Below are 25,189 nucleotides of genomic sequence, written 5' to 3'. Positions count from 1 at the left end.
TTTGCAGGCTAATTGGAGTCATGTGTCCACCCTAGCCTGGAGCAGCCCCTGCTCTGGTCACCCAGGGAACAGAAACCTGTTTACCAGTGGCCAGTAGATCTGCCTTCTACTACTCTGCTATGTTGGCGTCCCGTCTCGCTCCTCAGCACGGACTATAAGGTCGTAGCGAAAGCCATCTCGCTGCGGCTGGGGTCCGTGCTGGCGGACGTGATCCACCCAGACCAGACCTACACCGTCCCGGGCCGCACCATCTTCGACAACCTATATCTGGTCCGGGACCTTTTGGAACTCGGGTGTAGGGACGGTCTGTCGTTCGCCCTCCTGTCCCTGGATCAGGAGAAGGCGTTCGACAGGGTGGATCACGGGTATCTCCTGGGCACTCTGCGAGCGTTTGGCTTGGGTCCCCAGTTTGTGGGTTTTCTCCAGGTGCTGTACGCCTCTGCAGAGTGTCTGGTCCGGCTCAACTGGACCCTGACCGAACCGGTCAGCTTCGGGCGAGGAGTACGGCAGGGGTGCCCCCTCTCGGGCCAGCTGTACGCTCTGGCGATCGAGCCCTTCCTCTGTCTCCTCCGCAGGAGGTTGACGGGGTTGGCGCTACGGGAGCCGGAGCTGCGGCTGGTCCTGTCGGCATACGCCGACGATGTGCTCCTCGTGGTCCAGGACCCGGGCGACTTGGCGCGGGTGGAGGCTTGCCAGGCTGTATACTCGGCAGCCTCCTCCGCCCGGGTCAACTGGGTCAAGAGCTCTGGCTTGGTGGTAGGGGACTGGCGGCAGGCGAGCTCCCTCCCACCCGCGCTTCAAGCCATCCGGTGGAGCGCGGGTCCGCTGCTCTATCTCGGCGTTTACCTTTCTGCCGCGCATCCGTCTCCGCCGGAGAACTGGCAAGGTTTAGAGGGCAGGGTGACAGAGCGGCTCCGGAGATGGACGGGACTGCTCCGGTGTCTGTCCTTTCGAGGGCGGGCACTGGTGCTCAATCAGCTAGTCCTGTCCATGCTCTGGTACCGGCTCAACACCCTGGTGCCGGCCCCGGATTTCCTGGCCAACCTCCGGAAATTGATTCTGGAGTTCTTCTGGTCAGGACTGCACTGGGTCTCTGCAGGGGTTCTCCATCTGCCCCTGGAGGAGGGAGGGCAGGGCCTGAAGTGTCTCTGCACTCAGGTCCATGTCTTCCGCCTCCAAGCCCTGCAGAGGCTCCTTTATGGTGCAGGTAGTCCGGCATGGAGCATATTGGCGCACGCCTTCCTGCGCCGCCTCCGAGGGCTCCGATATGACCGGCAGCTCCTTTATCTCCATCCGAGGGGTCTTCCGCGAGACCTCTCCGGGCTGCCGGTCTTCTACCAGGACCTCCTCCGGACCTGGAAACTCTTTGCAGCAACCAGGTCCGTGGCGGCCTCCGTGGGGGAAGACCTCCTCGCGGAGCCCCTGCTACACAACCCCTACCTGCGTGTGCAGGCGGCGGAGTCCCCCTCGGTGCGCCAGAGGTTGGTCCTGGCAGAAGTCACCAAAGTCGGAGACCTCCTGGACTACGACCGGGGAGACTGGCTGGATCCCCTGACGCTTGCTCAGCGCATGGGGCTCTCCAGACCTCGTACTGCCCTGCGCGTACTTCAGGAGGTGAGGGCCGCTTTGCCGCCCACTGCTCGGGTTTACCTCGACCGGGTCCTGCGAGAGGGCGCGCCCTGCCCACCCTCCACCCCAGGCCCTCCAGACCTTTTCATCGGGCCCCTGCCCCGTGGACCCGACCGACCCCCCCGCCCCTTCACCGTGAGCCAGCTGCACGATCTGCAGCCGGTCCGGTTCCAGACCGCGCCAAAACAACATCTCTACACGCTCGTGCTCCACACCCTTCATGTCCTCACCCTCGCGTCCCGCCCTGACACAAAGTGGCGGGATCTCCTGCCACCTCTAGAGGGTGAGGAGCCCCGATGGGCCAGCCTCTATTCCACCTTAGTCCCGAGGCCCGCCGGGGATATCAGTTGGCGGCTCCTACACGGGGCCGTGAGCACGGGTGTGTACTTGGCGCGGTTTACCCCAATCCCGGACACCTGCCCCTTTTGCGGCGTGAGGGAAACCCTGGCGCACGTCTACCTGGAGTGCGCCAGGTTGCAGCCCCTATTCCGGCTCCTCACCAATATTTTATTAAAGTTTTGGTTGCACTTTTCTCCTCACCTTCTCATTTACGCACTCCCTGTCCATGGCCCCACTAAGTCGCGGGACCTCCTGGTCAACCTCCTCCTGGCCCTGGCTAAAGTGGCCATCCATAAAACCAGGGTGAGGAGGTTGGCTGATGGAGTCTCCTGCGACTGCGGGGCCTATTTCCGATCCTCAGTCCGTTCACGCCTCCGGGCAGAGTTCCTCTGGGCGGCGTCCACCGACTCCCTTGACGCCTTTGAGGAGCGGTGGGCGCTGTCCGGGGTCATCTGCTCGGTGTCCCCGTCCGGTTCCCTTTTTTTGACCCTTTGACCGCACTCCCGTCCCTGTTCTTCATTAGTTGTCCCACGTAATCATTTGGCTTCCAGGTCCTGTGGATCCCCCCCTTAGGCTGGGGGGGATCCTTTAGCAGTGGGCGAGCTTTGCCCGCCCACTTCCTGGATCCCAATAGGACTACTCTGCTGTGGTCCGGTTCCCTTTTTTTGACCCTTTGACCGCACTCCCGTTCCTGTTCTTCATTAGTTGTCCCACGTAATCATTTGGCTTCCAGGTCCTGTGGATCCCCCCCTTAGGCTGGGGGGGGATCCTTTAGCAGTGGGCGAGCTTTGCCCGCCCACTTCCTGGATCCCAATAGGACTACTCTGCTGTGACCGCACTCCCGTCCCTGTTCTTCATTAGTTGTCAAAAAAAAAAACAAAACTACTCTGCTGTACCTAACTGGCCTGGGTCTATCACAGTAGATTCTTTAGGTCATCTTCTCAGCAGGTGTAACTCTGTGTGTTTCCATTGATTTCCATGGAGAGTCACCGATTTGCACCTGAGCATCTGGCCCTTTGAGTTTCCATTTCTCATTTTTCAGGGAAGAGCCAGAAACTCGTACTTTGCTCACGGGGACATCTCCACTTCTGAACTGTATTCAACAGCTAAGAATAAAGGCTGATACAACAGTAGGTGCTGGCCAGTGTAACAGCTTAGCTAGGAGATCGCTGGCGGTTAAATTATGACTTAAATGATGAATTATGATAGCCTTCCAATAGGAGTAGTAGGGGGAGGCAAGCAACACAAGTAGTTTTCAGAGGGAGCTTGATCCATTTATGACTGGGATTATGAGAAAGGCTACGATTTTGTCAGGGATATTTTTAGTAAAAGTCAGGGACAGGTCACGGGCAATAAAGAAAAATTCACAGAAGTCCGTGACCTGTCTGTGACTTTTGCTAAAAATATCCATGATAAAATGGGAAGGAACTGGGCAGCTGTTGGGTGGCTGGGAGCTCTGGGGCCCCCATGACCATTGGGGACACAGAGCTCCAATGTCCCCCTGCCCCATGGCGGGGAGCAGCTGGGGTCCCCCTCCCCCATGGGGGTGGCAGCCAGGGTCCCCCTGCCACCGTGGCTGGTGGGGAACTGCAGGGATCCCCCAGTCCCTTAGAGAGGTTGGGAGCTGCAGGGTACCCCCCTGTCTGTGGCGACTGGGAGCTGTGGGGTACCCCCACTGCCCATGGCAGCGGGGATCTTGGGGCCCACTGCCCATGGCAGCGGGGAGCTTGGGGCCCGCTGCCTCAGGCGGTGGGGGTACCTCACAGCTCCCTGGTGCTGCGGAAGGTGTCAGGAGGGACCCTGCAGCTCCCAGCCACCAGGGCTGAAGTCCTGGAGGTCTTTGGAAGTCACAGGGTTGCCTGCAACAGCAGAGGCCTAGACTTGATAACCCAGAAGTTCCCCTCCAGTCCTACGTTTGGTTTAGGTTGAATGTAATATCTCCGATCACCACACGATGTCACAACAAGCCAAGTCATGACGTATGACTTGCATACAAACGGAAGTGATACCACAGTGTAACACAAGCCATAGTTACAGATTCTAAGGAGAGTAAAATAGCAAGGCCATTCTACCACATGTTCACTAACAAAGCATTACTGACATTTCAGTGATCATTGTACTGACCTGGATCCTGATTTTAGTCTTGTTTTCCTTTCTTTTGTGGCTGGAAGATGAACTGAACTCCAGGGTTCTGCATAACCAGATGTTCTGCGGAAGCTTTGACAAGGCCTGGAAATCCCAAACCCAGTGGCTTTTTTCTTATTTCAGGCTTCATCACCAAAACGCCAGATTTACTATTAATGGGAAGAACTGTAGTGTCTAGGAATTACTTGTGCTGTCATTGCACTCCTGCTCCCAGGGATGGCACTGATGAGTCAGACTGGGGGGTGAAATGATACATTTCCCTGGAGGGGTAACTCAGTAATATTCTCTTTAGTCCCCACTCCTGCTGAGGAGGAGTCATTCTACCCTCTTACAGAACAGCAGACTGATGATAACTGATTGCTCAGAAGAGCAGGTGAAAAGACATCTGTTTGCTTTTGGAAACCACAACTGGAAAATGAGCAATTACAGAAAAGTACCCCAGAATACAGAACACTTGAATAGTGATTTTAATAAAGTAAAACCAATGCAACATGGATATTCCTAAAATAATTGTATAGAACAAACTCAAACATTTTAACTAAGATACAAAAAATAACACAGAGAGGATTTGGCTTAAATCTTAAAATATTCCAGTGCTGGGGATTCTTTTTTTTTTTTTTTTAAAGCAAAGGGCAAGATAGCAAAACTGGAGTGCAGAACAGACTGTAACAACTAAGATCGGTTTTCTCTATCTAAAAATCTAAAGCAGAAGGTTCTATAATGGAAAAGGGTGAGCAATGAAAAGGTGTTGGTGATTCTCAGTTCTCCATTGCTATTTGAGGAGTGTTTCTGAAGCACTTGAATGATATTGTGATTTACAACTTGTCTTAATTCTAAATGAAAACCTGAGAGTGAGCTCTTGCTGCAGGCCCATAAGGCCACCTGGAAAGGAAGAGCAGTATTTGGTTTCTCTTTTTTGGTGGTCACTGGGTAAATATGGGCTGGTGTTAAGATGAGCATTGTGGAATTACACATTTGAATAGCTACCGAGCATACACAATCGGAGTGGTTTCCAAAGTTTATTTCCCCAGCCCTCATTCAGGCAGATCTCACCAGGAACCAGATCTCTGTTTGAAGCATCAAGACTTCCCTCTTGTGGCCAGGAAACCAGTTCCTCTGACCTTTCAGCACAAGGGTGGAGCACTATGAGCTCTTATGGGGATTCTGACTCGAGTCTGAAGCCACGCTTTGTAATCCTCTTCTGGCATCTGAACGATATTTTCACGCACAAACTGAAAAATAAAGGGGCATTTTCCTTAGCACTTTATATTATATATAAGAGATGCTGATACCATCTGACTGTGGGACAACCACCATAGAGCCTGCAAACTGTTAGCATGTTAACCTCCTTTAGATTGGTGTGATAAAAATGAAAAGGGAAGTAAGTCTTTTAATGTAAGTTTCTATAATAGTGCATGTTAATTAAAATGAATTTAAAAATGGAAGCCCCTATGATCTTCAGTATTATTTACACCGTAAAACCTGCAGAGCTAAGCTTGTATAAAGTGTAAAGCTTTGCTTTTACCCAGAGTTGTGTTACGTTAAATTGGCTTAAAGATGAATCAAAGTGTTAGTCTGGAGCAGCGTCAGGCAGCTGACAGTGAATGGGGTTTTTCCTGTTCCTGAAATACTCCCACTCCCACTACTCCCATTATCAGATGCGCCAGAAGGAACACCAGAGCCCTCCTCTGTGGATGCTCATGGAGAAGGTAGAAGAGGCTGGAAACGGAACTCAGCAGCATTAGTACCTTGTCGTTTTAGGTGCCATTCCTAACACTAGTGTGAAGGAAGAGCGTGCAAAGGGCACGGAGTGGAAGCCACAATCAAAGATAAAGAGATACAGAATAACTGGCAGGCAACAGAGAATTCTAGGCTTCATGAACTGTGCATAATGGCAATGGGGAGCCTCTCTGGCTAACGAATGCTCTACTTCAGGAGTTCCTGGTGTGATTACACGAGGCAGGGCTCCGGAGACAATGGTTACCTTTTTGTAAGTCACCAAGAAGCGCAGTTAAACTATCCCCAAGATTTCTGGGTGTTGGAAGAACTTGGCCTTTTAATCGCACGACACAACCTAATGTGTATAGTTTATCTGATGTAGCTGAGCAGCTTGTGTGTGTTATTATTTAACATGTTTCCGTTGAGGGTTTTCAGCTGATACTGTAACCAGGAGAGGAAAGGGCTGTGATAACAACTGAAACCACAAGGTGGCATCATTGCCTTGTTTACAGTAAGTTACTTATTTAGCATCCACAATCTATATTTAACATAACCTCTCCTTTTTCCCTTCCATCTTTCCTTCTCTCCCTCTTTCTTCTTTCCCTTGTGCAAATTATTTCTAGAGCCCTTTACTTGAGCCACTTGAGTAGTTCTTTACACATAACCGGAGCAGCTTTTATTCACATGTTGCTGAAGCCTCTTCAAATAAATCTGTAGATTTCACAGTTCACTAGTGTGCTTCTTATTCTCTAGTGCTTGGCACACATCACATCTATGAAATACAAGCCTTTCCTGGGCACAGCAACAATGGAATGTCCCTCTCTATGTATTCCAACTACTTATACTAACCTGCTGTCACTTTCACTCTGGTAGCAAATAAAATCAGTGATGAAATACCAACAAAACAATAATCATTAATAATACTTCTCAGTTATGTTGCACCTTTCAGCCAAAGAGTTTAAAGGGCTTTACAAAGGTGTAAATTACAATCCCCTTTTGCAGGGACGTGGCCCCATTGTCCCAAATCATATATCTTTGTGACCTTCCATTGGTAAATCACACTGCAAGATGCCTACCCTGCCCACCCGCCCTGGATTAGAACACTAACAGATGGACTCTCGTCACCTCCACGGCTGCACAGATGTCTGGAGAACACAACTCCCATACACGTAGCTCACTCAGCACCTTCAGAAAGGTGGTGGGACGGATTCTCACATCTGGGTTCCTGCCAAACTTTTCCAGTTTCTTTAAGATTCTCTGTGTGTGATTGTCATTCTTCACAGTGTCTGGGATTCTGGACAGCAAACTGGAAAACCTGTAATAGCAGAGCAGAGCTGAAATAAAAGCCTTTGAAACTGATGTTTACACTGCTGGGCACCTCAGACTTACCTGATTTATTTTTCTCTCCTTTCCCCCCTCACAGAATGTGAGAAAAAATGTCTTTGTGGGAAGCTTCACTGAATATTAAATGCCAGGGAATGATGCAAAGAAGCTTTATTTCTATTGTTAACAGGACCGTGCACCCAACTTCCTTTGTGCGGCATTAAAAAGAGACTCCCTGATTAGTCATTTACATTCCAGGTGACAAACCTTTGGTGTGAAAGCAAACAATAAAATACTGACAAATGTTTCCATTTTACTTCTGATTTGCCCTGTTCATCTCTTCTCTCTCTTCTTTAGCCTCTATAGATTTTCCGAAGCAATCACACCCTGATCTGACATACTTTCTGATTTTCTTTACTGTCCCTTTTCCCCTTGCTGTCATCATATTTCCCCCCCCAGTACGTGCTGAGATAAATCTTCCTGATGTGAGAGTGTGCTTGTAACATTCAATCTTTGCCATTTCACTCGGAATATGGAGACTCAAGAGGAGAATTACACATTACAATAACAATAAAGCTCTTGTGAAAAGATGCATTTTTTTAAAATGTCCTGTGTACATTTTTTTAGTGCTGCTTTGACAGCCCTGAAGACTGATGTCTCCAATCCCTGGATGTGTCTGTGGAAGTGTGGTGGCTTTTCCCTTGTTCCTGGCAGGTCTTGAATTTGCCAGCACATCAACTAGTCTTTAGCAGCAAGTGCTGTCTCTCTCTGGCTGAAGATACGTATCAGTATTTCAGCAGCAAGAGGAGGTTCTTCCCAGAACCATTAAGGGGAGACAGTTTAGGCCTTGTCTATTCAGTGGTTCTCAAACTTTAGCAACCCGAGGACCCCCATTTTAATTTAAAAATTTTCAGAGTCCCCCAAATCCCTTGCTCAGCCCCAGGCCCCGCCCCCATTCCAATCCTTCCGCCAAGGCCCCACCCCGCTCCACCTCTTCCCGCCCCGCTCCACCCCTGCACCTCCTCTTCTCCACTTCCCCAGTTTGAGAAACGCTGCACTAGAAAGTTATCCCATTTTAACCATGCTGGTATAATTAAAGTAGTACAACTTCCCTAGGCCTTGTCTACACTAGGAGGGTTTTGTCAATATAGTTATAGCAGTAAAGTGAAATTGGTAAAAACCCTTGAGCGTGGACACAGTTATGTTTGTATAGAAGTGCTTATAATTGGTACAGCTTATGCTAGCAAAATTAGGGCTAATCTACCCTACCGAGCCTGGGCATGTGTAGCTAGACAAGCAGAGCCCCATAGACGAGATGCAACATAAGCCAGCAGAAGGAGTTCTGCCTGCATAGTGACACCACCTCTCCGAATGACATTAGCTAAGCTGGCAGGAGCACCCTTCTCTCAGCTTAGCTGTGCCTACACCAGGGATTGTCCCGGCAGAGCTACGCTGGCTGACAGTGTGATTTTTTCATACTCCTACCTGTCATAGCTCTGCCAGCAAAACTTTGTAGTGTAGATCAGGCTTTTTAGAGGTATAACTGCACCTGCACTGAAGCTTTTACTGGCACAGCTGTGTTGCGTAAAAAGTAATAAATCACCCCCTCCCTAACCGTAGGTATTCTAGTAAAACTTTTCAGTGTAAACCTGGGCCTAGTGTGGATGCAGTTATATTAGTAAAAAGGTGCTTTACACCAGGACGGATATTCTTGTATGGGAATAATGATACTGTTAGAAGGCTCCTTTGTACTTGTATAAGTACATCCACCCTAAGCTTGTACAGATACAATTAAAGCAATAAAATAAAATCACACCCCTACTTGACAATTATAGTGGTGCAGCTTCCAAACTTAGACCAGGCCTTCGATTTGGGAGGCAGGTGGGGCAAGTATGAGCTACAATTCAAAATGCAGCTTTTCTAAATAGACCAACATTTGCTTCTACATTCTCAACATTTGCTTCTACATTCTCAACATTTGCATTCTCAGTTAAGGTCAGTTGAGAAAAAGCATCTGGAACGTAGACTCTCGACACAAAATATGCCGCCATTTTACTTCACTTGATTTACTAAGGGAAGACTGACACTGCAGCCCTATTTCCTGTGCTGTGCGATACAGCTAATCTAATTCCCATCATCAAAGGCTGGAGCTCTGCAGGAGTGCTTTATTGAGAGGTGCCTGCTTATCTCGTGGTGATGATGCCTTTTGCCCCGGGGAAGGATGAAGTCGATATCTGGCTGCAGTTTATAAACACCAGTGGTGAAACGTTCTTCAAACGTGCCTGACGGACAGACAGCTGGAGGCAACGTCTTCTCCATCATCAACATTTGCTAATAGGAACACAAGTTTTCATTTCCAACACCACATTATGTATGGATCAACATACGCTTATCGAGTGCCTGTCATTCTAAGGATCCCAAAATGTTTTGCAAACTTATGCCTCCTATAAGGCCATACGCTGGAGATGCAGAGTTGCCTGGAGGCACCAGACCTTTTTAAAATGGAAACAGGCTACTTACACCCTCTCTCCTCCCATCTTCACCAAGCAGATTTACAACACAAGTTGAAATCTGGTCCTGGATATCATTGTTGCATCTTCACTTAGACAGTGTTTATAAGGGTGCTAAAATCAAGCCCTGAGCGATGGTATTTAAGAGGGTTTACTGGTTTCTAAGAAGACTTTCTTTTGGTTTTACAGAAGGAAAAAAAGATCTGAAAATAAAGAAGAGCTTTTGGTTCTAGAGGAAATGTTCTGGGGGTGTGTTCAGCTTTTCCTTCCTTACCAGTTGCATTCATCTTCATCATGTTCTCTTTCTGCTCTCAGGCCACACTGTCTCATTCTTTCTAGGTCCCTCTCAAAATACGTGATGTTTTTTAAAGATTGGTATTTCTGAGAACTCTTCTCCTCCCGCCTCCTACAAATAAACTTCCAAAAATTAAAACCGTATATTTTAAAAATGAACATTCTGATTGAACGTTAACTGGGAAGATACTTAGGATGGTGGAAGGCAATGAGATGAGAAGAATAGAGCATGTTCAGGCCACAGAGACTAGTAATATTTTGCACTTTGATAGCACTTTATAAATTAAGTCTCTCAGAATGATTTACTAACAATTAATTAAAGCCTCCATCAATTTAGTAAGCTAGGTAAAGTATATACTTAAGGATCAAATCATCTGACACTGAAATGCAGTCACCTCTGAGTTGTAAAGTATCTGTTGTTTAAGAGCATACCACAATATTACATAACTCAGGGCAGGAAGGAAGAATACTATTTTAAATATCTGAAACCGTATGGAGAATAGGCAGAATTTAATTTACCTGAGTTGGTATTTTGTCCAGGATACCACACTAATATGCCATATCCTACAAAAAGCCCCATCCAGTTATAATGACCACAAGTACTCAGGATCCCTACTTCTCTTCCCATCCAATAGCAGCTTCTCCAGCAGCACAGTCCCCAACATCATCACAATGGGACACTGGTTCAGGGTGAACTCAGCCAATAGAGTGCCACCTACGAATTACGATCACTAGTTCCTGTCACATCTAGGTGGTCCTCAGAGTCCTCTCATCCAAATACTAATCTACCCTGCTATGCTTGTGAGATTTTATGAGTTTATAGCAAAGGTGGAATGGTTTCAGGTAATTAGATAGAGTCTGATTTATTCTTTTATCCTGAAAGATCCAGGAATCAGTCAATTCTTCACACAGTCACAATGGGTGCTTATGAGAGATGACAGAGAAAACTCTTTGGGATTCTGGAGAGGACTTAACATACCAGTAGAGGTGTGAATGTAAGAGTGGGGCGGTGGAAGGAGAAACTGGGGATACTGCCCTTTAAAATAACTATGTGAAGAGAGATCTCAGGTCTCTCATTTTCTACGCCTATAGAGCTCAGATGAGTCATAGGTGAAACATTTCAGTCTTTCTAGAGGAAAGGATGACCGATGCTGGCTGATCAATGGACCAGAATTGAAGCTGGCCTGGGAGAAGGCTGCTCACTTGTCCTCCGCATGAGACAGAAGGCTGCAACTGTAGCCACTAGAATTGTTCAGTAATATGAAAGGACAGTGATCTACATAGCGATGGTGGATGACCCAAAGATCATGTGTGGATTGGCTGTAATTTGGGGTGACTGAATAGCTGCTCTTTGGGAGAATAAGGATTAGCTTCAAAAGTAAGTAAATCCAACATTGTTTAACAGAGCTGCACTCCAAACGTGCTGTGCTAGAGGGAGTGGGATTCTTGAACCAAGGGTTAGGGAATTTGAAACCTTAGCAGCAGTTTAAGAGGGTTGTGTGACAAACTAGGAAGGCTGCCGTCAGCCTGGAAAACGTTAATTAAAGATATACCGTTGAACGTCACTGAGTCCACTGAATCAACTGGCTAGAATGTAAAGAAGACAATGGACTCTGAAATTTGGGGGAACTTTTTCCCAGTGCCTGTAAATTACACATGTAAAGGTAAATATTCTGTGCAATGTCCTTAGGAATCATGCAGACAAATCTCTGCACAATGGCTTGAATATTCGGCCCAGAGTGTACATCCTTGCATGGGTACTCAGAAAATCAGCTGGGCATATACTCCACATGCCTTTAGTCTGGTGCCACTCCACTGTAGTCAGCAGACCCCTCTCTAAAAGGGTTGAGAGATACAGAGGTGCGGCATGCAGTGCTTTGACAGCGTACAGCAAGCGTTCAAGTACTTACCGTTCAAGGATCTCCAGGTTGTCATGCAAACAAAAAGCTGCTTCTTCAGCTACCGCAGAGAACTTCTGCCTCATCTCAGCACACAAATTATATTTACTTTGAATGAAATAGCTGGCATGGGAGCTGCAGGTGGGAGCATGCAAACACCACGGGTTACTCATTTCTGTGAAACAGTGCTGGGCAGCTCCGAACACAGAGCTTTGTAAAGTGATGTGAAATGAAAGCCTCAGCTCTCAGATGATTAACGGTTCAGACATTCCTGGTCATAAACATGCAAATGAAGGAGTACAGAGCTGGGTTTAGAACTGAACAAGTACTAGAAAGAATGGTCTGCAAATATTCACCGGAATTCAAAACCAAATCTTTTCATCACATCCACAACCTCCTAGTTCTGGCGGTGACAAATGGAGTGCTTGGGATTAACTAGCAGGAAATTCACAAACCACAAATTGCTAGCTTGAATTCTAAAATATTCATGGACAGCAAATTTCTAGTTGCAGATTCATTTGAAAAATTCATAATTTGCACTGTGCTGATTAGTTACAGAAATCGTCCAAAACAGGGAACAGAAACAAAACTATATGAAATATAAATAAAGAACAGTCTGCAAATTGCAAATAATACCAGACACCATGAAGAGGACAGGCAGCCTCTTTGCTAATAAGTGGTTATGATTTCACACTCTTTCATCTAATCTGCATCTTGTAAGGTTTAACTAGGCTTTTTTTGCCCAGTAGTTGAATTAAACACAGACAGGTAAGTAGTTAAGGCAAAATCTATAGAATTGGCTTCACAATTCACATTAATGTACGTGGGAATCATATGACAAAATCCACATGGTACTGCATGGAAACTGAGCAGTCTGTGTGTCAGATAGTACACATACTCTAGCAGAGTTTTGCTCACAGTTTTGCTTTCCACAGGAATGCCCCTCATAAGCATTGCATGCAACATGCTACCTACCTTTTAGGCCTCTTTATGTGCTTTGTGCTCTCCTCCTCCTTAAAGGTTGCTGTGGTTGTTTTGTCCTCTCTCACAGTCACAGATAGTGAACTGCAAGAAAAAACAAATCCCTTAAGATAGTACAGTATGCCTTACAAACCCAGACACTGTCACTGGGGTAGACAGTTTCTGAGATGATAAACAGCTATGATGTCAACCAGATTTATCTGACTTGAAAATGGAAAATTCATTTTTAAGGTCAACATTGAAATTTAGGTGCACAACTCTCAGTGATGTTAGTAGGAAATCCAAGGCAAATCCCCATGCACTGTATTGAAAACAGAAGAGAGAAAACAGCAGATCAGTAACTGTCAGAAAGCAGGATTTCATCAACTCACCATGCTCTTAGAACAATGAGATGCTATCTGTCATGTGCATGCCATGTGCTTTCCACATGTGAAGCTGTAGCCTGGAGCATACTACATGCTTAGATTCTGTAATTACACCTACCTTTTAGGCCTCTGGTCCAATGATATTAAGCTCTCTTGGTACTTAAAGGATGTTGGGTTTACTCTGTCATCCTTCAGAGTCACCGGTAGTGAACTACAAGACAAGACAAGGTCCTTAAAAACGTACAAGTATGCCTTCTCCAGCATATGAAACATTCTGCTGGCACTGATGAATTACTCCCAATATGACAGACTTATTCAGAGCCATCCAGAGATAAGATTTATACTTGATGTTTCTCTCCCCTTTAACTCAGCCCAAGGGAAAAGAATATTGCAGTAAATGTCAGATTATAACATGTGTCTTGTGTTCTTTGAGTCTGTAGTGTGGAACCCACCACAGAACTGGGGGCTGGCTACAGAAACTGGGGCAAACCGAGTCATGGAATTAGATTCAGTGGAGGGCTGGGACATCACAGGCCTTCATCTTTCCTGGTTTAGTGGCAACAGTAGATGTAGCCAGAGGCTCAGTGGTGGTATGATACCTCTTGCTTTGGCAGCGACAGTGGCTCCTGAAAGGTGAGGAGGGGAAGAACATGGCAGCTTGATCTCCTTTCTTCCCTGTTAGTCAATCCAAAGGGAGAGACTTGGGAGACTTATGGCATCTTGTTCCTCCTATCACTGACAAATTCACATTACACGTCACAGATTCTATCAGTACCTAACTCAAAAATGAGCTTGGAGACGCTGCATAGATACACACGTCCTGTCTGTAACAGAATTATGGCCTAATAAGAGTTAGTGAATTAATAGCTAATTAAGCCAATAGTTTAGCCTGGGTTTGAATAAGTCTCAAATAGAAGCCCCCATCTATTTCTTAGATGAGACACAGCATAGTGACATAAGCAGTCGAACAGGGCTGGCAGACAGCTACTGAAACACCCTCTGTAGTAGGAAATTCCTCCCCTTTTTACCTTCAGACAAACTCACCCCATTTCTGGTCTTAAAAGAGACCCTTAAGTGAGTACTTTGCCAGTGCAATTATAATGGATAGGCCCAAACTGCCTCTCGTTCAGGCCACCACCTTCCAGTTTCAGAGGTAAATTCAACACAATAATTATCAGGTGTTAAGTGTGAAAAATAATTCACACCGCCACACACTGGCCTAGTGGTTTGGGGCAGGGGAAGCAGTAGATCTGATATATCTTGATTTCAGTAAAGCTTCTGACACAGTCCCACATGACATTCTCATAAGAAAACTGGAGCAATGCGATCTAGATTAAATTACTATCAGGTGGGTGTACAACTTGTTGAAAAACCATACTCAAGGAGTAATTATTAGCAGTTCACTGTCTGACTGGGAGAGCACTTCTAGTGGGATCCCACAGGGATCAGTCCTGGTTCTTGTAATAGTCAATATTTTCATTAATAACTTGCATAATGGAGAGCAGAGTATGCTTATACAATCTTAAAATGACACCAAGCTGGGACGGGTTGCAAGCAGTGATGAGCTGCCAAAATCTTAACAACCGGTTCCCTCCTCACCCCATGAGGGGGTCGTGGCCCACCCCCGCCCCCCAGGGACTCCTGCCCCATCCAACCCCCCGCGTTCCTTGACCCCCCCCGGATGCTTGCCCCATCCACCCCCCTCCCCTGTCCCCTGACTGCCCCCAGAACTGGGCAGGAGGGTCTCCTGGGCCACCGTAGTGGGTGCCCACCCCGCCCGTAAGAGCCAGCAGGACCTGCCGGGGGGTGAGGTGGGGAGTCCTGGCGGTGCTTACCTGGGGCAGCTCCCAGGAAGCATCCGGCTCTCTGGCTCCTAGGGGTGGGGGAGTGTAGCTGGGGGGGAGCACGGGGAGCGGCCGCTCCCCTCACTGATCACATCGAAAGTGGCGCCTTAGGTGCCAACTCCATGGGTGCTCTGGGGCTGGAGCACCCACGGGGAAAATCTGGTGGGTGCAGAGCACCCACCGGCAGCTCCCCGTCCTGTGCCCGGCCCCAGCTCACCTTACCTCCACTCCGCCTCTTCCCCTGAATGCACCGCCCCGCTCTGCTTCTCCGCCCCCTCCCCTGACTTCCCACGAATCAGCTGTTCGCACGGGAAGCCGGGGAGGGCTGAGAAGCAGGCTGCGGCTTCGCGCTCAGGCCCAGGGAGGTGGAGGTGAGCTGGGGTGGGGAGCGGTTCCCCTGCGTTCCCCCCCCCCCCCGGGTTACCTGCTGCGGCGTGGGCAGCCCTCCTCGTTTCCCCCCGCCCCAGCTCACCTCCGCTCCGCCTCCGCCTCCCTGGGCCTGAGTGCGAAGCCGCCACTTGCTTCTCAGCCCCCCGGCTTCCTGTGCGAACAGCTGATTCATGGGAAGCCGGGGGGGCAGAGAAGCAGAGCGGGGCGGCGCGTTCAGGGGAGGAGGCGGAGGCGGAGCGGAGGTGAGCTGGGGCCGGGCGCGGGGCAGGGCGCTGCCAGTGGGTGCTCTGCACCCATCAAATTTTCCCCGGGGGTACTCCAGCCCCGGAGCACCCATGAAGTCGGCGCCTAAGGCAACCGGTTCTAAAAGGGCTTCTAACTTTAACAACCGGTTCTAGCAAACCGGTGTGAACCGGCTCCAGCTCACCACTGGTTGCAAGCACTTTGGAGGACAAGGTTAGAATTCAAAAGGACCTTGACAAATTGGAGAATTGGACAAGATGAAATTTAAAAAGAGAAGAGCACTACACTTAGGAAGGGAAAATCAGATGCACAACTACAAAATGGGCAATAACTGGCTAGGCTGTAGTACTTCTGAAAAGGATCTGGGGGTTATCACAAATTGAATACAAGTCAACAATGTGATACAGTTGCGAAAAAGGCTAGCATCATTCTGGGTTGTATTAACTGGAGTGTCATATATAAGACACGAGAGGTAAATGTCCTGCTCTACTTGGTACTGGTGAGGCCTCAGCTGGAGTACTTTCTCCAATTCTGAGTGCCGCACTTTTGGAAAGATGTGGAAAAACTGGAGATACTCCAGAGAAGAGCAACAAAAATGATTAAAGATTTAGAAAACCTGATCTATGGAGGAAAGGTTAAAAAAAACTGGGCAGGTTTAGGTTTGAGAAAAGACGAGCGAGGGGACCTGATAACAGTCTTCAAATATGTTGAGGGCTACTAGAAAGAGGATGGTGATCAATTGTTCTGCATGCCCACGGATGGTAGGAGAAAAAGTAATGGGCTTAATCTGCACGAAGGATGATTTAGGTTAGATATTAAGAAAAAACCTCTCTAACTACAGGGGTAGTTAAGTTCTGAAATAGGATTCCAAGGGAGGTTGTGAAATACCTGTAGTTGGAGGTTTTAAAGAACAGGTTGGACAAACACCTGTCAGGATCGTCTAGTTTTACTTGATGACATCTCAAGGTCCCTACATTTCAATAATTCTATATACTAGAATAATTGAGAGCAGATCAGTGCTGTTCCATGTACCATTCTTTCTCCATAAGGTCTCAATGTCACATTCCCAATACTGGCAAATTGTGGGAGACATCCTCTGACAATAAATGGGTCTTAGTCCACACAGGTTTAGCTGGCCTGAAAGTGGAGAGGTTAAACCATGCTTTGTCTTGTTTATCAGCGAATGTAAATGCACAAAGGTACATTTTTAGCCACAGCTGCATGACTCCTCTTAATGTTAGTGTGAGCCATAAAGCAAAATTCCAAAGCAATTCCAAAATTCCAATATTGAAAATGCACAACTCTAGTAATTGGGGATGCATAATACAGTTTCTCCAATCCCGTCTCTTACAGCAGACCAAGCTGGGTGTAATTCATGCATGTGACTTTATGAGCTGTTTTCCACTTGTGAAGGTGATTGCATATCTCATACTACATCACACATTTATTCTTTTTTAACGTTCCTACCTTTTAGGTCTCTGTCCCAGTATGCTCTCCTGGTCCTTAAAGGCTGTTAGGCTCGTTCTCTCATTCCTTTGATATACTGGTGGGGAACTGCAAGGCAAGACAACGTCAGTCAGAATATACCTTCTCCAGCGCATGAGCATTGGTGCTGGAGATGATTGTCAACCTTGAGAGAAGAGACATGGCTTCTTGCAGAGCTTAGGGGTTTTATAACCCAAAGATGTATGGGTCAGATCCTCAGATGGTTTGATTTGATGTAGCTCTGCTGACTTCAATAGAGCTATCCCAAGTTACAGCAGCTGAGGATCTGGCCCATATGTATTTACAAACAGCACTAAACAGAAAAATACTTGAAAATTAATTAGGAGACATAATCCATACACCCACAACAGCCAGGAAATTCACAGATTCCAGTTCTGAGTGGCAGAAATCACAGCACCTGTAACACAGCCTTGTCAAGACTAAGTCCTTCTCATTGAGTCTCACAACTATTACTGGTAGCATTAGGACAGAGTTTAAATGTGGTTTATGTTGTTGTCCCTCTCTCTTTACTGGTTTGTCTTTTGCAGACCAAGGATCTGCCAGTGACTTCAGTGACATTGCATGCCTATAAGTGACAGGAATATTAGGCTCTACTTTTTGGAAAATGTTCAGTTTGAGGTTCTTTGAAGTGGCCCTAAGCCTTCAGTACCATGATGAGAATGTATAAAATTGATCTGCACTAACTATTTACTCTCGTGAAAATTTCTAAAACCCAGGGATAATTGCAGAGTGCATTTGATAAAAGTTCCATTGAAAATTTTATGGGCAGTGTGTGGAAAATGCAATGATAGCAACATAAACAATTCTACAGACATCGAGAAGAAAAAGGCCTCTTTCTCTATAGAAAGAAAAGGAGTACTTGTGGCACCTTAGAGACTAACCAATTTATTTGAGCATAAGCTTTCGTGAGCTACAGCTCACTTCATCGGATGCATACTGTGGAAAATACAGAAGATGTTTGTTTTTATGCACACAAATCATGAAAAAATGGGTGTTTATCACTACAAAAGGTTTTCTCTCCCCCCACCCCACTCTCCTGCTGGTAATAGCTTATGTAAAGTGATCACTCTCCTTACAATGTGTATGATAATCAAGGTGGGCCATTTCCAGCGCAAATCCAGGTTTTCTCCCCCCCCCCCCCCACACACACAAACCCACTCTCCTGTTGGTAATAGCTCACTTTAGATAAGCTATTACCAACAGGAGAGTGGGTTTGTTTGGGGGGGGAGAAAACCTGGATTTGTGCTGGAAATGGCCCACCTTGATTATCATACACATTGTAAGGAGAGTGATCACTTTACATAAGCTATTACCAGCAGAGAGTGGGGTGAGGGGAGAGAAAACCTTTTGTAGTGATAAACACCTATTTTTTCATGATTTGTGTGTATAAAAACAAACATCTTCTGTATTTTCCACAGCATGCATCCGATGAAGTGAGCTGTAGCTCACGAAAGCTTATGCTCAAATAAATTGGTTAGTCTCTAAGGTGCCACAAGTACTCCTTTTCTTTTTGTGAATACAGACTAACACGGCTGTTACTCTGAAATCTTTCTCTATAGAGTTGCTGTAGATGATTTATACAGGCATTGCATGAAATGTTTTCTTGTAAGAGAAGGATTCACTGAGTGTCCACCTGGAAAATAAACATGTATTGTGCACAGTCAAATGGGCCATTCTGTCACCTATACAGAGAAATGTCAATGTCCTCTAAAATTCACTGAATATTGAATTTAATCAGCAACTAAACTGAAAAAAAAATAGCGCAGTGTAAGCGCTATTACAGTAAACTGCCTGTCTTAGGTTTGTAGAACCCAATCATGTAGCATACCTGTGCAGTCTGGTCTTCTTAACAATATCTTCTGAACTGAAATTCTTTGCCACATCTTCGTATATAGTCTGGAGTAACTTCTGTAGGTCTGATAAAAAAACAACACATTTATAAAAATGTGCCCACTGGACCTTGCGCTGCTCCTTCTCTTTACAAGGGAATGGTGCATACACTGGCCTCATGTTTTGATTCTGATTCGTGATTTTGGTTGCCCAACTTAAGACACCTTAGAAGGACCTGACTTTCAGAGGAAGGGGGTTCAGCACTTCCTTTCAGATGTCTCAAGTTGGGCACTCAGAAATTGAAATATACCAAACCACTATTCACGGCTGGAAATGTGGGTCCCTGTTCTTTGGCTCTGAAATAAATAACAAATGAGAAGTTAGCAAACTTCTTTAACGTTTATCCAAAATTATTGTGCAGGAATTAGAAAAGTAGGCAACTTTTCACAAACTGTACCCAAGATCAACTTCAAATTCCAATGCTCATGCTATCAGCATTCTAAGGGCATATTTGTAAACATCACAACTTAATCTATTGCGTCACTCCATCCTTCTTTAAAATGAACTATGGAATTGAACATCTGATGAGAGATATATCCTTACCATGATGCATTTAAAGCTGATAGTTTATCCTCAACAAGCCCTTGCTTGGGCATACCTGCCTGTCCAACTATCACGCCATCTTTTTTCTTTCTTTCAGCCGATCTCTACTTTCACTGTGTTATCACCTTTATCACCTTCTCTCCACTGTGACTGTGTGCTCTCATGCTTTCCCATACCTTGAATAGCCCTTCTCCCCCTGAATGCCAGATGAACTCACTGTTCTTCAAATTCCTCCTCAAAACTCACTTCTTTTGAGGACCTTTCCACCACTAATCCACTTCTGCTTTGGTGCCCAACTACTAAACAAAACAAAAAACCCATCACAAGAAATACAATAAGATAATCAATACAGTGTTCTGCCCAGAGCCCTATTCCCTCTCTCTAGACACCATCCACCATGGTCTGTTGTTATTAGTCGTTGTATGATCTAATTTTGAGCTGATCCTGCAAGGTACTAAACATATCCTAGGAGGTGCTAACTGAGCTCCACTGGGAAATGAGGGGTTTAGCTCCTTGTAGGTTAAAGTTAAAGTCAATTAACTGTATGTTCCTCAAGGTAGGGACCTTTTGTTAAACCCCAGTAAAGCACTGTGCACAAACAAGCAGGGTGGTGATATAAATGACAACTGCTACTAAATAATAAATACCTATTCAAATATTGCAGAGGAGGTTACAGAACACACACAGACTTAATCTGTTGTCAGACAAACCCTGATTGACCAAGACTTTAAGAAACTGGTTCCTGTAGTTAGGGTGTTATGTCCATATTTAAGCATCTAAACATGGACTCTCACTATGACCTTGCACAAATCTTAAGGTACGTGTATATGGCAAAAAAACAAAAACAAAAACAAAAAAACCCCCCAAAACCCAAAAAGCTTTGTGGCAGCAAGTCTCAGAGCTCAGGTCTACAGACTCAGGCTTGTGGTACGACTCTAAAAATAGCTGTGTAGAGATTTGGGCTCAAGATGGAGCTCAGGTTGTGAAACCCACCTCTTCTCTGGCTTCAGAGCCTGAGCTCCAGCCTGAGCCCTTGCAGTATTCCACGCTGCTACCAGGGGACGGGGGGAGGGGGAGGGAGATAATAGCACATATATAGGCACCATCCAATCTAGCCTAGCCTGAGGATCAATAGCAGTGAAGCCATGGCAACAAGGACTTCAGTACAAGCTGTACAAGCCTGACCAGGCCTCTGGGTACATACTCGTGTTCCTAGCCTGCACCGAAGCCCGTGCGCTGTGGCTTCACTGCTATTGGTACCTGAGCCTAGCTAGATCAAAGCTAGCTCAGGTATGTGGAAACGTGCTGCAATCAGCCCTCTGACTGTAGTGTAGACATACCCTTGGATCTGATCCTGGAAAGCTGAGCACCGTCACTCCTATTAAAGTCAATGGGAATGGAGGGCAAAGCACATCTGCTAGGATGTGCTCACCATTTTGTGGGATTGGACCCTCAGTTCCTCTGCCTCAGTTCCTCCATCTGAAGACTAGGGATAATAATACCTGTACTTGACTTGTATATCTTCAAAGCGCTTTATAAATATTAATGCTCACAGCACTGCTGTGAATTAGCTAAGCATTAACTAGAAAAGAGAAAGGTGAGAAGAGGGTTGGCCTTGTGATTGGGATGCTGGTGTGTGACTCAGGAGATGTGGGTTAAGACCCCCGCTCTGCCACCGACGCGGTGTCTGAGCCTGGAAAAGCTGCTGAAATGCTGTGTCTCCACTGCCCATCTGTGAAATGGAGTTAATGACACTCACGTACTTCACAGGGTCCTAATAAGGATAAATCCATTTATGTATGTGAGAGGCTCAGCTACTACAGTGATGGACACCATAGGAAAGCCTGCAATTAAAGTGCAAGCTTTATAATGAAGATCCCTTGTGCAAATATGTATAACTTTTCTTTGGAATTTATGTCTTTCTAAGACTGGGAACTGCACCACTAAATTGTTGGTTAAAGAAGCAGAAGCAATCCTGTTGGCATTTAATTTCTCAGATACAGTCCTACATATTTTTTTCATCAATATGAAGTAAACGTCTGTCATTCGAAATGATTTGCACAAATAATGCATTATGCAGTAACTATGAAAAATTAGGATTACATTTAGTGCTGTGTTATTCAAAATAGGGATGATACAGCTGGTATACATTAAAAGAAGTTTTTAGATGTGGCAAAGAAAGCAAGCTTGAAATGCTAATCTACTTTGTAAAACCTTTGACAAATCAGAGGGAGACTGAATGATAAATTAGACAACCTCAGAACTGACCTGCCTGTTATACCACAGCTGTGAGGATGACAGCTTCCACATCTGACTTGTCAACATGATGTGACTTACAGAACCTTTGGACAAGTGTAGTTCCTCACCCAGTCGGTGATGCTGGAAATCAAACTTGTGGAAGCAGGTTCCATACAGTAGCAGTCACAAAACAATACAAACTAAATTATAGCCAGGTAAATGGCTCCATATTAAATTACAGACTCAATCCTGAAGCAAAATAAAAACCCTCTGTAAGAATCATGTTCAAATTTATCTGCAGATTAGTTGCCCAATGCAATATATTTCTCACATGTTTTCCAATAAACATGTGTCATCTCAATGGTACTTCTGTGTGAATTATAGGGAGCTTCATGAGCTGTTTGAGCAATAGGCTACAGGGGCAGCCGAGCTGTTCTAATCCAGTTCCTGTTCTGGCTCTGAGGCGTCCTTGTGTTTAATATGATTCTGTGGCTACTGAATTTACCTCAGAATCCATCCACTGCTGTAGTGTTGTCCTGCAGAAAGTGAGTTTTTATTTAAAAAAAAAAATTTCTAGCTGCTATAGATGTGAAGAATACCTTCGGTTCACACTTTGGAAGTGACCCGAAAGTTGTCATTTTGAGCTTGCAAACAGACCACCTGAAACAATAACTTGGGGGTGTCAACCATTCCCATTCTTCTCCGTGGAACGTTAACTCGGAAGCCTAATGATGACAGCGTAAATATCAGTTTGCGTGACAATTTTAGCAGAAAAATGAAGCTACTTTCAGCAGTAGATATTGGAGCAGTGATCATTTGAGTGTCTGGGTGCTGTTGAGGATTACTAAACTAGGAGATTAAAGTCCCCAGAATCTTCCTATCATTTCCACTGTTGGTCATAAGAGAGAGGGAAAGTGAAGATGCAGCTCTTCCTCATTGTCAAAAGCCTCAATTGCGTCCGGAGTGTGAAAAACCAACGCTCTCTCTCATACCTTCCTTGGGTAAAAAGTCTACGTCCTGCCCCCAGGAGCATAAAGTAAACTGCATGCAATGTCAGAATCATTAACACCAAGAACAGTAAGGATTGCATTATTCATCTGCAGAGCTCATTTGGTAAAAAACAAAATCATTTAAAAAATGTCTTAAAGCAGATGCAGAATTTCCTTTTTGCCTCTGAACACAATACCTGAGTGCTGCAGAGATTAGCATTATTTTGACCCAGAGTACATCGGGTGTTGCCTATAATTCACAAAACAGTGTGTTCAATTTATTTTGCTTCCTCTAAGAAGCAGTGTAGTCCAGTGGGCAGAGTTCTGGCCTTGGAGTCAGGATACCTGGGTTCTATTTTCATTTCTGCCACTGATCTGTTGGGAAAGCCACTTCATCTCTCAGTGCCCGTGTTTCCCCACCCAGCCTTTGTCTGCCTTATCCTGTGGGGTATGGACTGTCTCATATTATGGGTTTGTACAGCACCAACCACAAAGGGGCCCCGTCTTGTTTTGGGCCTCTAGATGCCACAGTAATACAAATAAATAATATTAATACACGAGTAACATGTACATTAGTAAACAGTCCCAAATTAAATAAATATCTGTGTAGTTCCACTGCCCCATATGGAATTACAGTGGGTCAGCTGGTTGTTACAGAAGTTGTTCTACTTTTGTGAGACATCTTCTGTTGAAAACTGCAGAGTTGTGGATTGTATGCCATCTTAATAACTTGATTGGCTGAACAATGGCAAATCCATAGCAATTTGTTCATAATGGTTTCAAATTGTTTCATCACAGTAAGGGCTACTGAAAAGAAGTCGTACCACGATCTTCTGAGCCACACTCTGCTCTCCTGATCACTTTGGACAAAGTACTTTTTTCCTTATAACACAACTGGGAGGATTCAACTTTTGATGCTGTGAATCAGGTTTTCTTGATGTATTAGAACTTAGTATTGGGATGTCCAAACCTACTGGTACATAGTGTTGACCTCAACTGAGAACTGGGCATGATGATCTAGCAAATCAAACCCAATTCCTCCAATAATATTAATCTTCAAAAATGAAGCGGCAGGAGGAATATGTAGATTAATAAAACAAACTGAATTACTGGTAAATAGTTTTCTCCTATAGTATATCAGCACACAAAAAAGCACCTGGATAGACAGTGCATACGGCACATCAATGGACATAAGCAGGAGTTAGGCTTACCATATAATGCAGCTCACAGCATGCTGTGGCTGAAGGCTGCACTGATACAGACAAATACAATGTGTATTATCATATGAAACTGCAAAGTAGTTTTGATGATTTTCAAGGAAGATGCCTCAGTCCTCTCTGCCCATCAGGCAACATTGCTCAAGTGAAATGACACCTTACTGACCCACCTGCTGGTACATGAAGCTAATGCAGTCCTTTATCCATAAAGGTTTTTTAGAATAGATTACCTCTGTCTTTAAAGCAGACAGGAAAGATGAAAAGGACATTCCACTTTGTGAAGCCCTTTGCACAAGCCAAATAAAATGTGAGGATTTTCTTCATGTCCAGTGATTGTAGTTTTCACTGCAAATAAGAAACTTAGTAATGGGAAAAGCAGTATGTGCTGGTCGATATAATAATACTATGCACTTTTGTAGTGTCATCTGTCCAAGGATGCCAAAACACTTTACAAACATTAATTAAATAAGCCTCTTAATACTTGCCTGTGATTGTGCTTTATTGGCCCCATTTTGCAGATAGAGAAAAGGAAGAATGGAGAGGTTAAGTGACCTGCTCAAAGTCATACAACCTACTACAGCCAGAAGTATCTTTAAGATAAAGATCTTCTTGGCAACTCAGGAAGCAAATATATTTGTTACTGTGCAGTCAAGTAAAGGCAACTTACAGTGGGAAACAGGCTCTTCATCCTCTCTGGTTTGTCTGCTCTGTACTGACTCACAGTCTTCATATTCCTTGGTAACATCAATGGGAGCTGTATTCACATTGGTATTGTCTTCCGAGCTGGGGACTAGGGAACTTATGCTGCCCAGAGGAGTTCGACTATAGGGAGATGACAGACCACTAAACCGAGAGCCGCTTATAGATGTTTTCTTGTTTGTCTTCCTGCTAAGTTGACTACGTGGTGCTTTCTGGCAGGATTTCTTACCCAGAAGGAAAATAAAGGAGGGGAATTTTTATAACAACGTTTAACAGGGATGGTGCACTGTATTTCCATATCTAATGCCAATACTGTATTCCTCTGGGCTTTTTGGGCTCCGCAGATTTTCTGCAGTGAATTCAACAGGTTGGCCAAACTGCTAAATTGGGAGTCTCTTTCATTTTGGGTTCTTCCCTACATCTTTCT

At 45.5% G+C, this 25,189-nt stretch overlaps 1 protein-coding gene across 3 annotated transcripts in view; it reads right to left on the bottom strand.

Moving 5' to 3' along the window:
- Positions 1–4,712: 4,712 nt before the first annotated feature.
- Positions 4,713–25,189, bottom strand: part of CCDC60 (coiled-coil domain containing 60) — a 123,811-nt gene continuing 103,334 nt past the window's right edge. For all 3 annotated transcript variants that reach the window (XM_074972783.1, XM_074972784.1, XM_074972785.1), the window contains 9 exons: positions 24,731–24,986; positions 19,015–19,102; positions 17,148–17,234; positions 13,322–13,414; positions 12,833–12,922; positions 11,870–11,992; positions 9,940–10,071; positions 6,958–7,147; positions 4,713–5,345 (listed from right to left, as the gene is read on the bottom strand). In XM_074972783.1, the coding sequence (XP_074828884.1) occupies positions 5,238–5,345; positions 6,958–7,147; positions 9,940–10,071; positions 11,870–11,992; positions 12,833–12,922; positions 13,322–13,414; positions 17,148–17,234; positions 19,015–19,102; positions 24,731–24,986 (1,167 nt within the window). In that variant the 3' untranslated portion in view covers positions 4,713–5,237. The remainder of the gene's footprint in view (positions 5,346–6,957; positions 7,148–9,939; positions 10,072–11,869; positions 11,993–12,832; positions 12,923–13,321; positions 13,415–17,147; positions 17,235–19,014; positions 19,103–24,730; positions 24,987–25,189) is intronic.

This window comes from Natator depressus, chromosome 15, assembly GCF_965152275.1.
Source record: "Natator depressus isolate rNatDep1 chromosome 15, rNatDep2.hap1, whole genome shotgun sequence".
NCBI classification, from domain to species: Eukaryota; Metazoa; Chordata; order Testudines; family Cheloniidae; genus Natator; species Natator depressus.
This window is presented reverse-complemented; position numbering and strand designations above follow the sequence as displayed.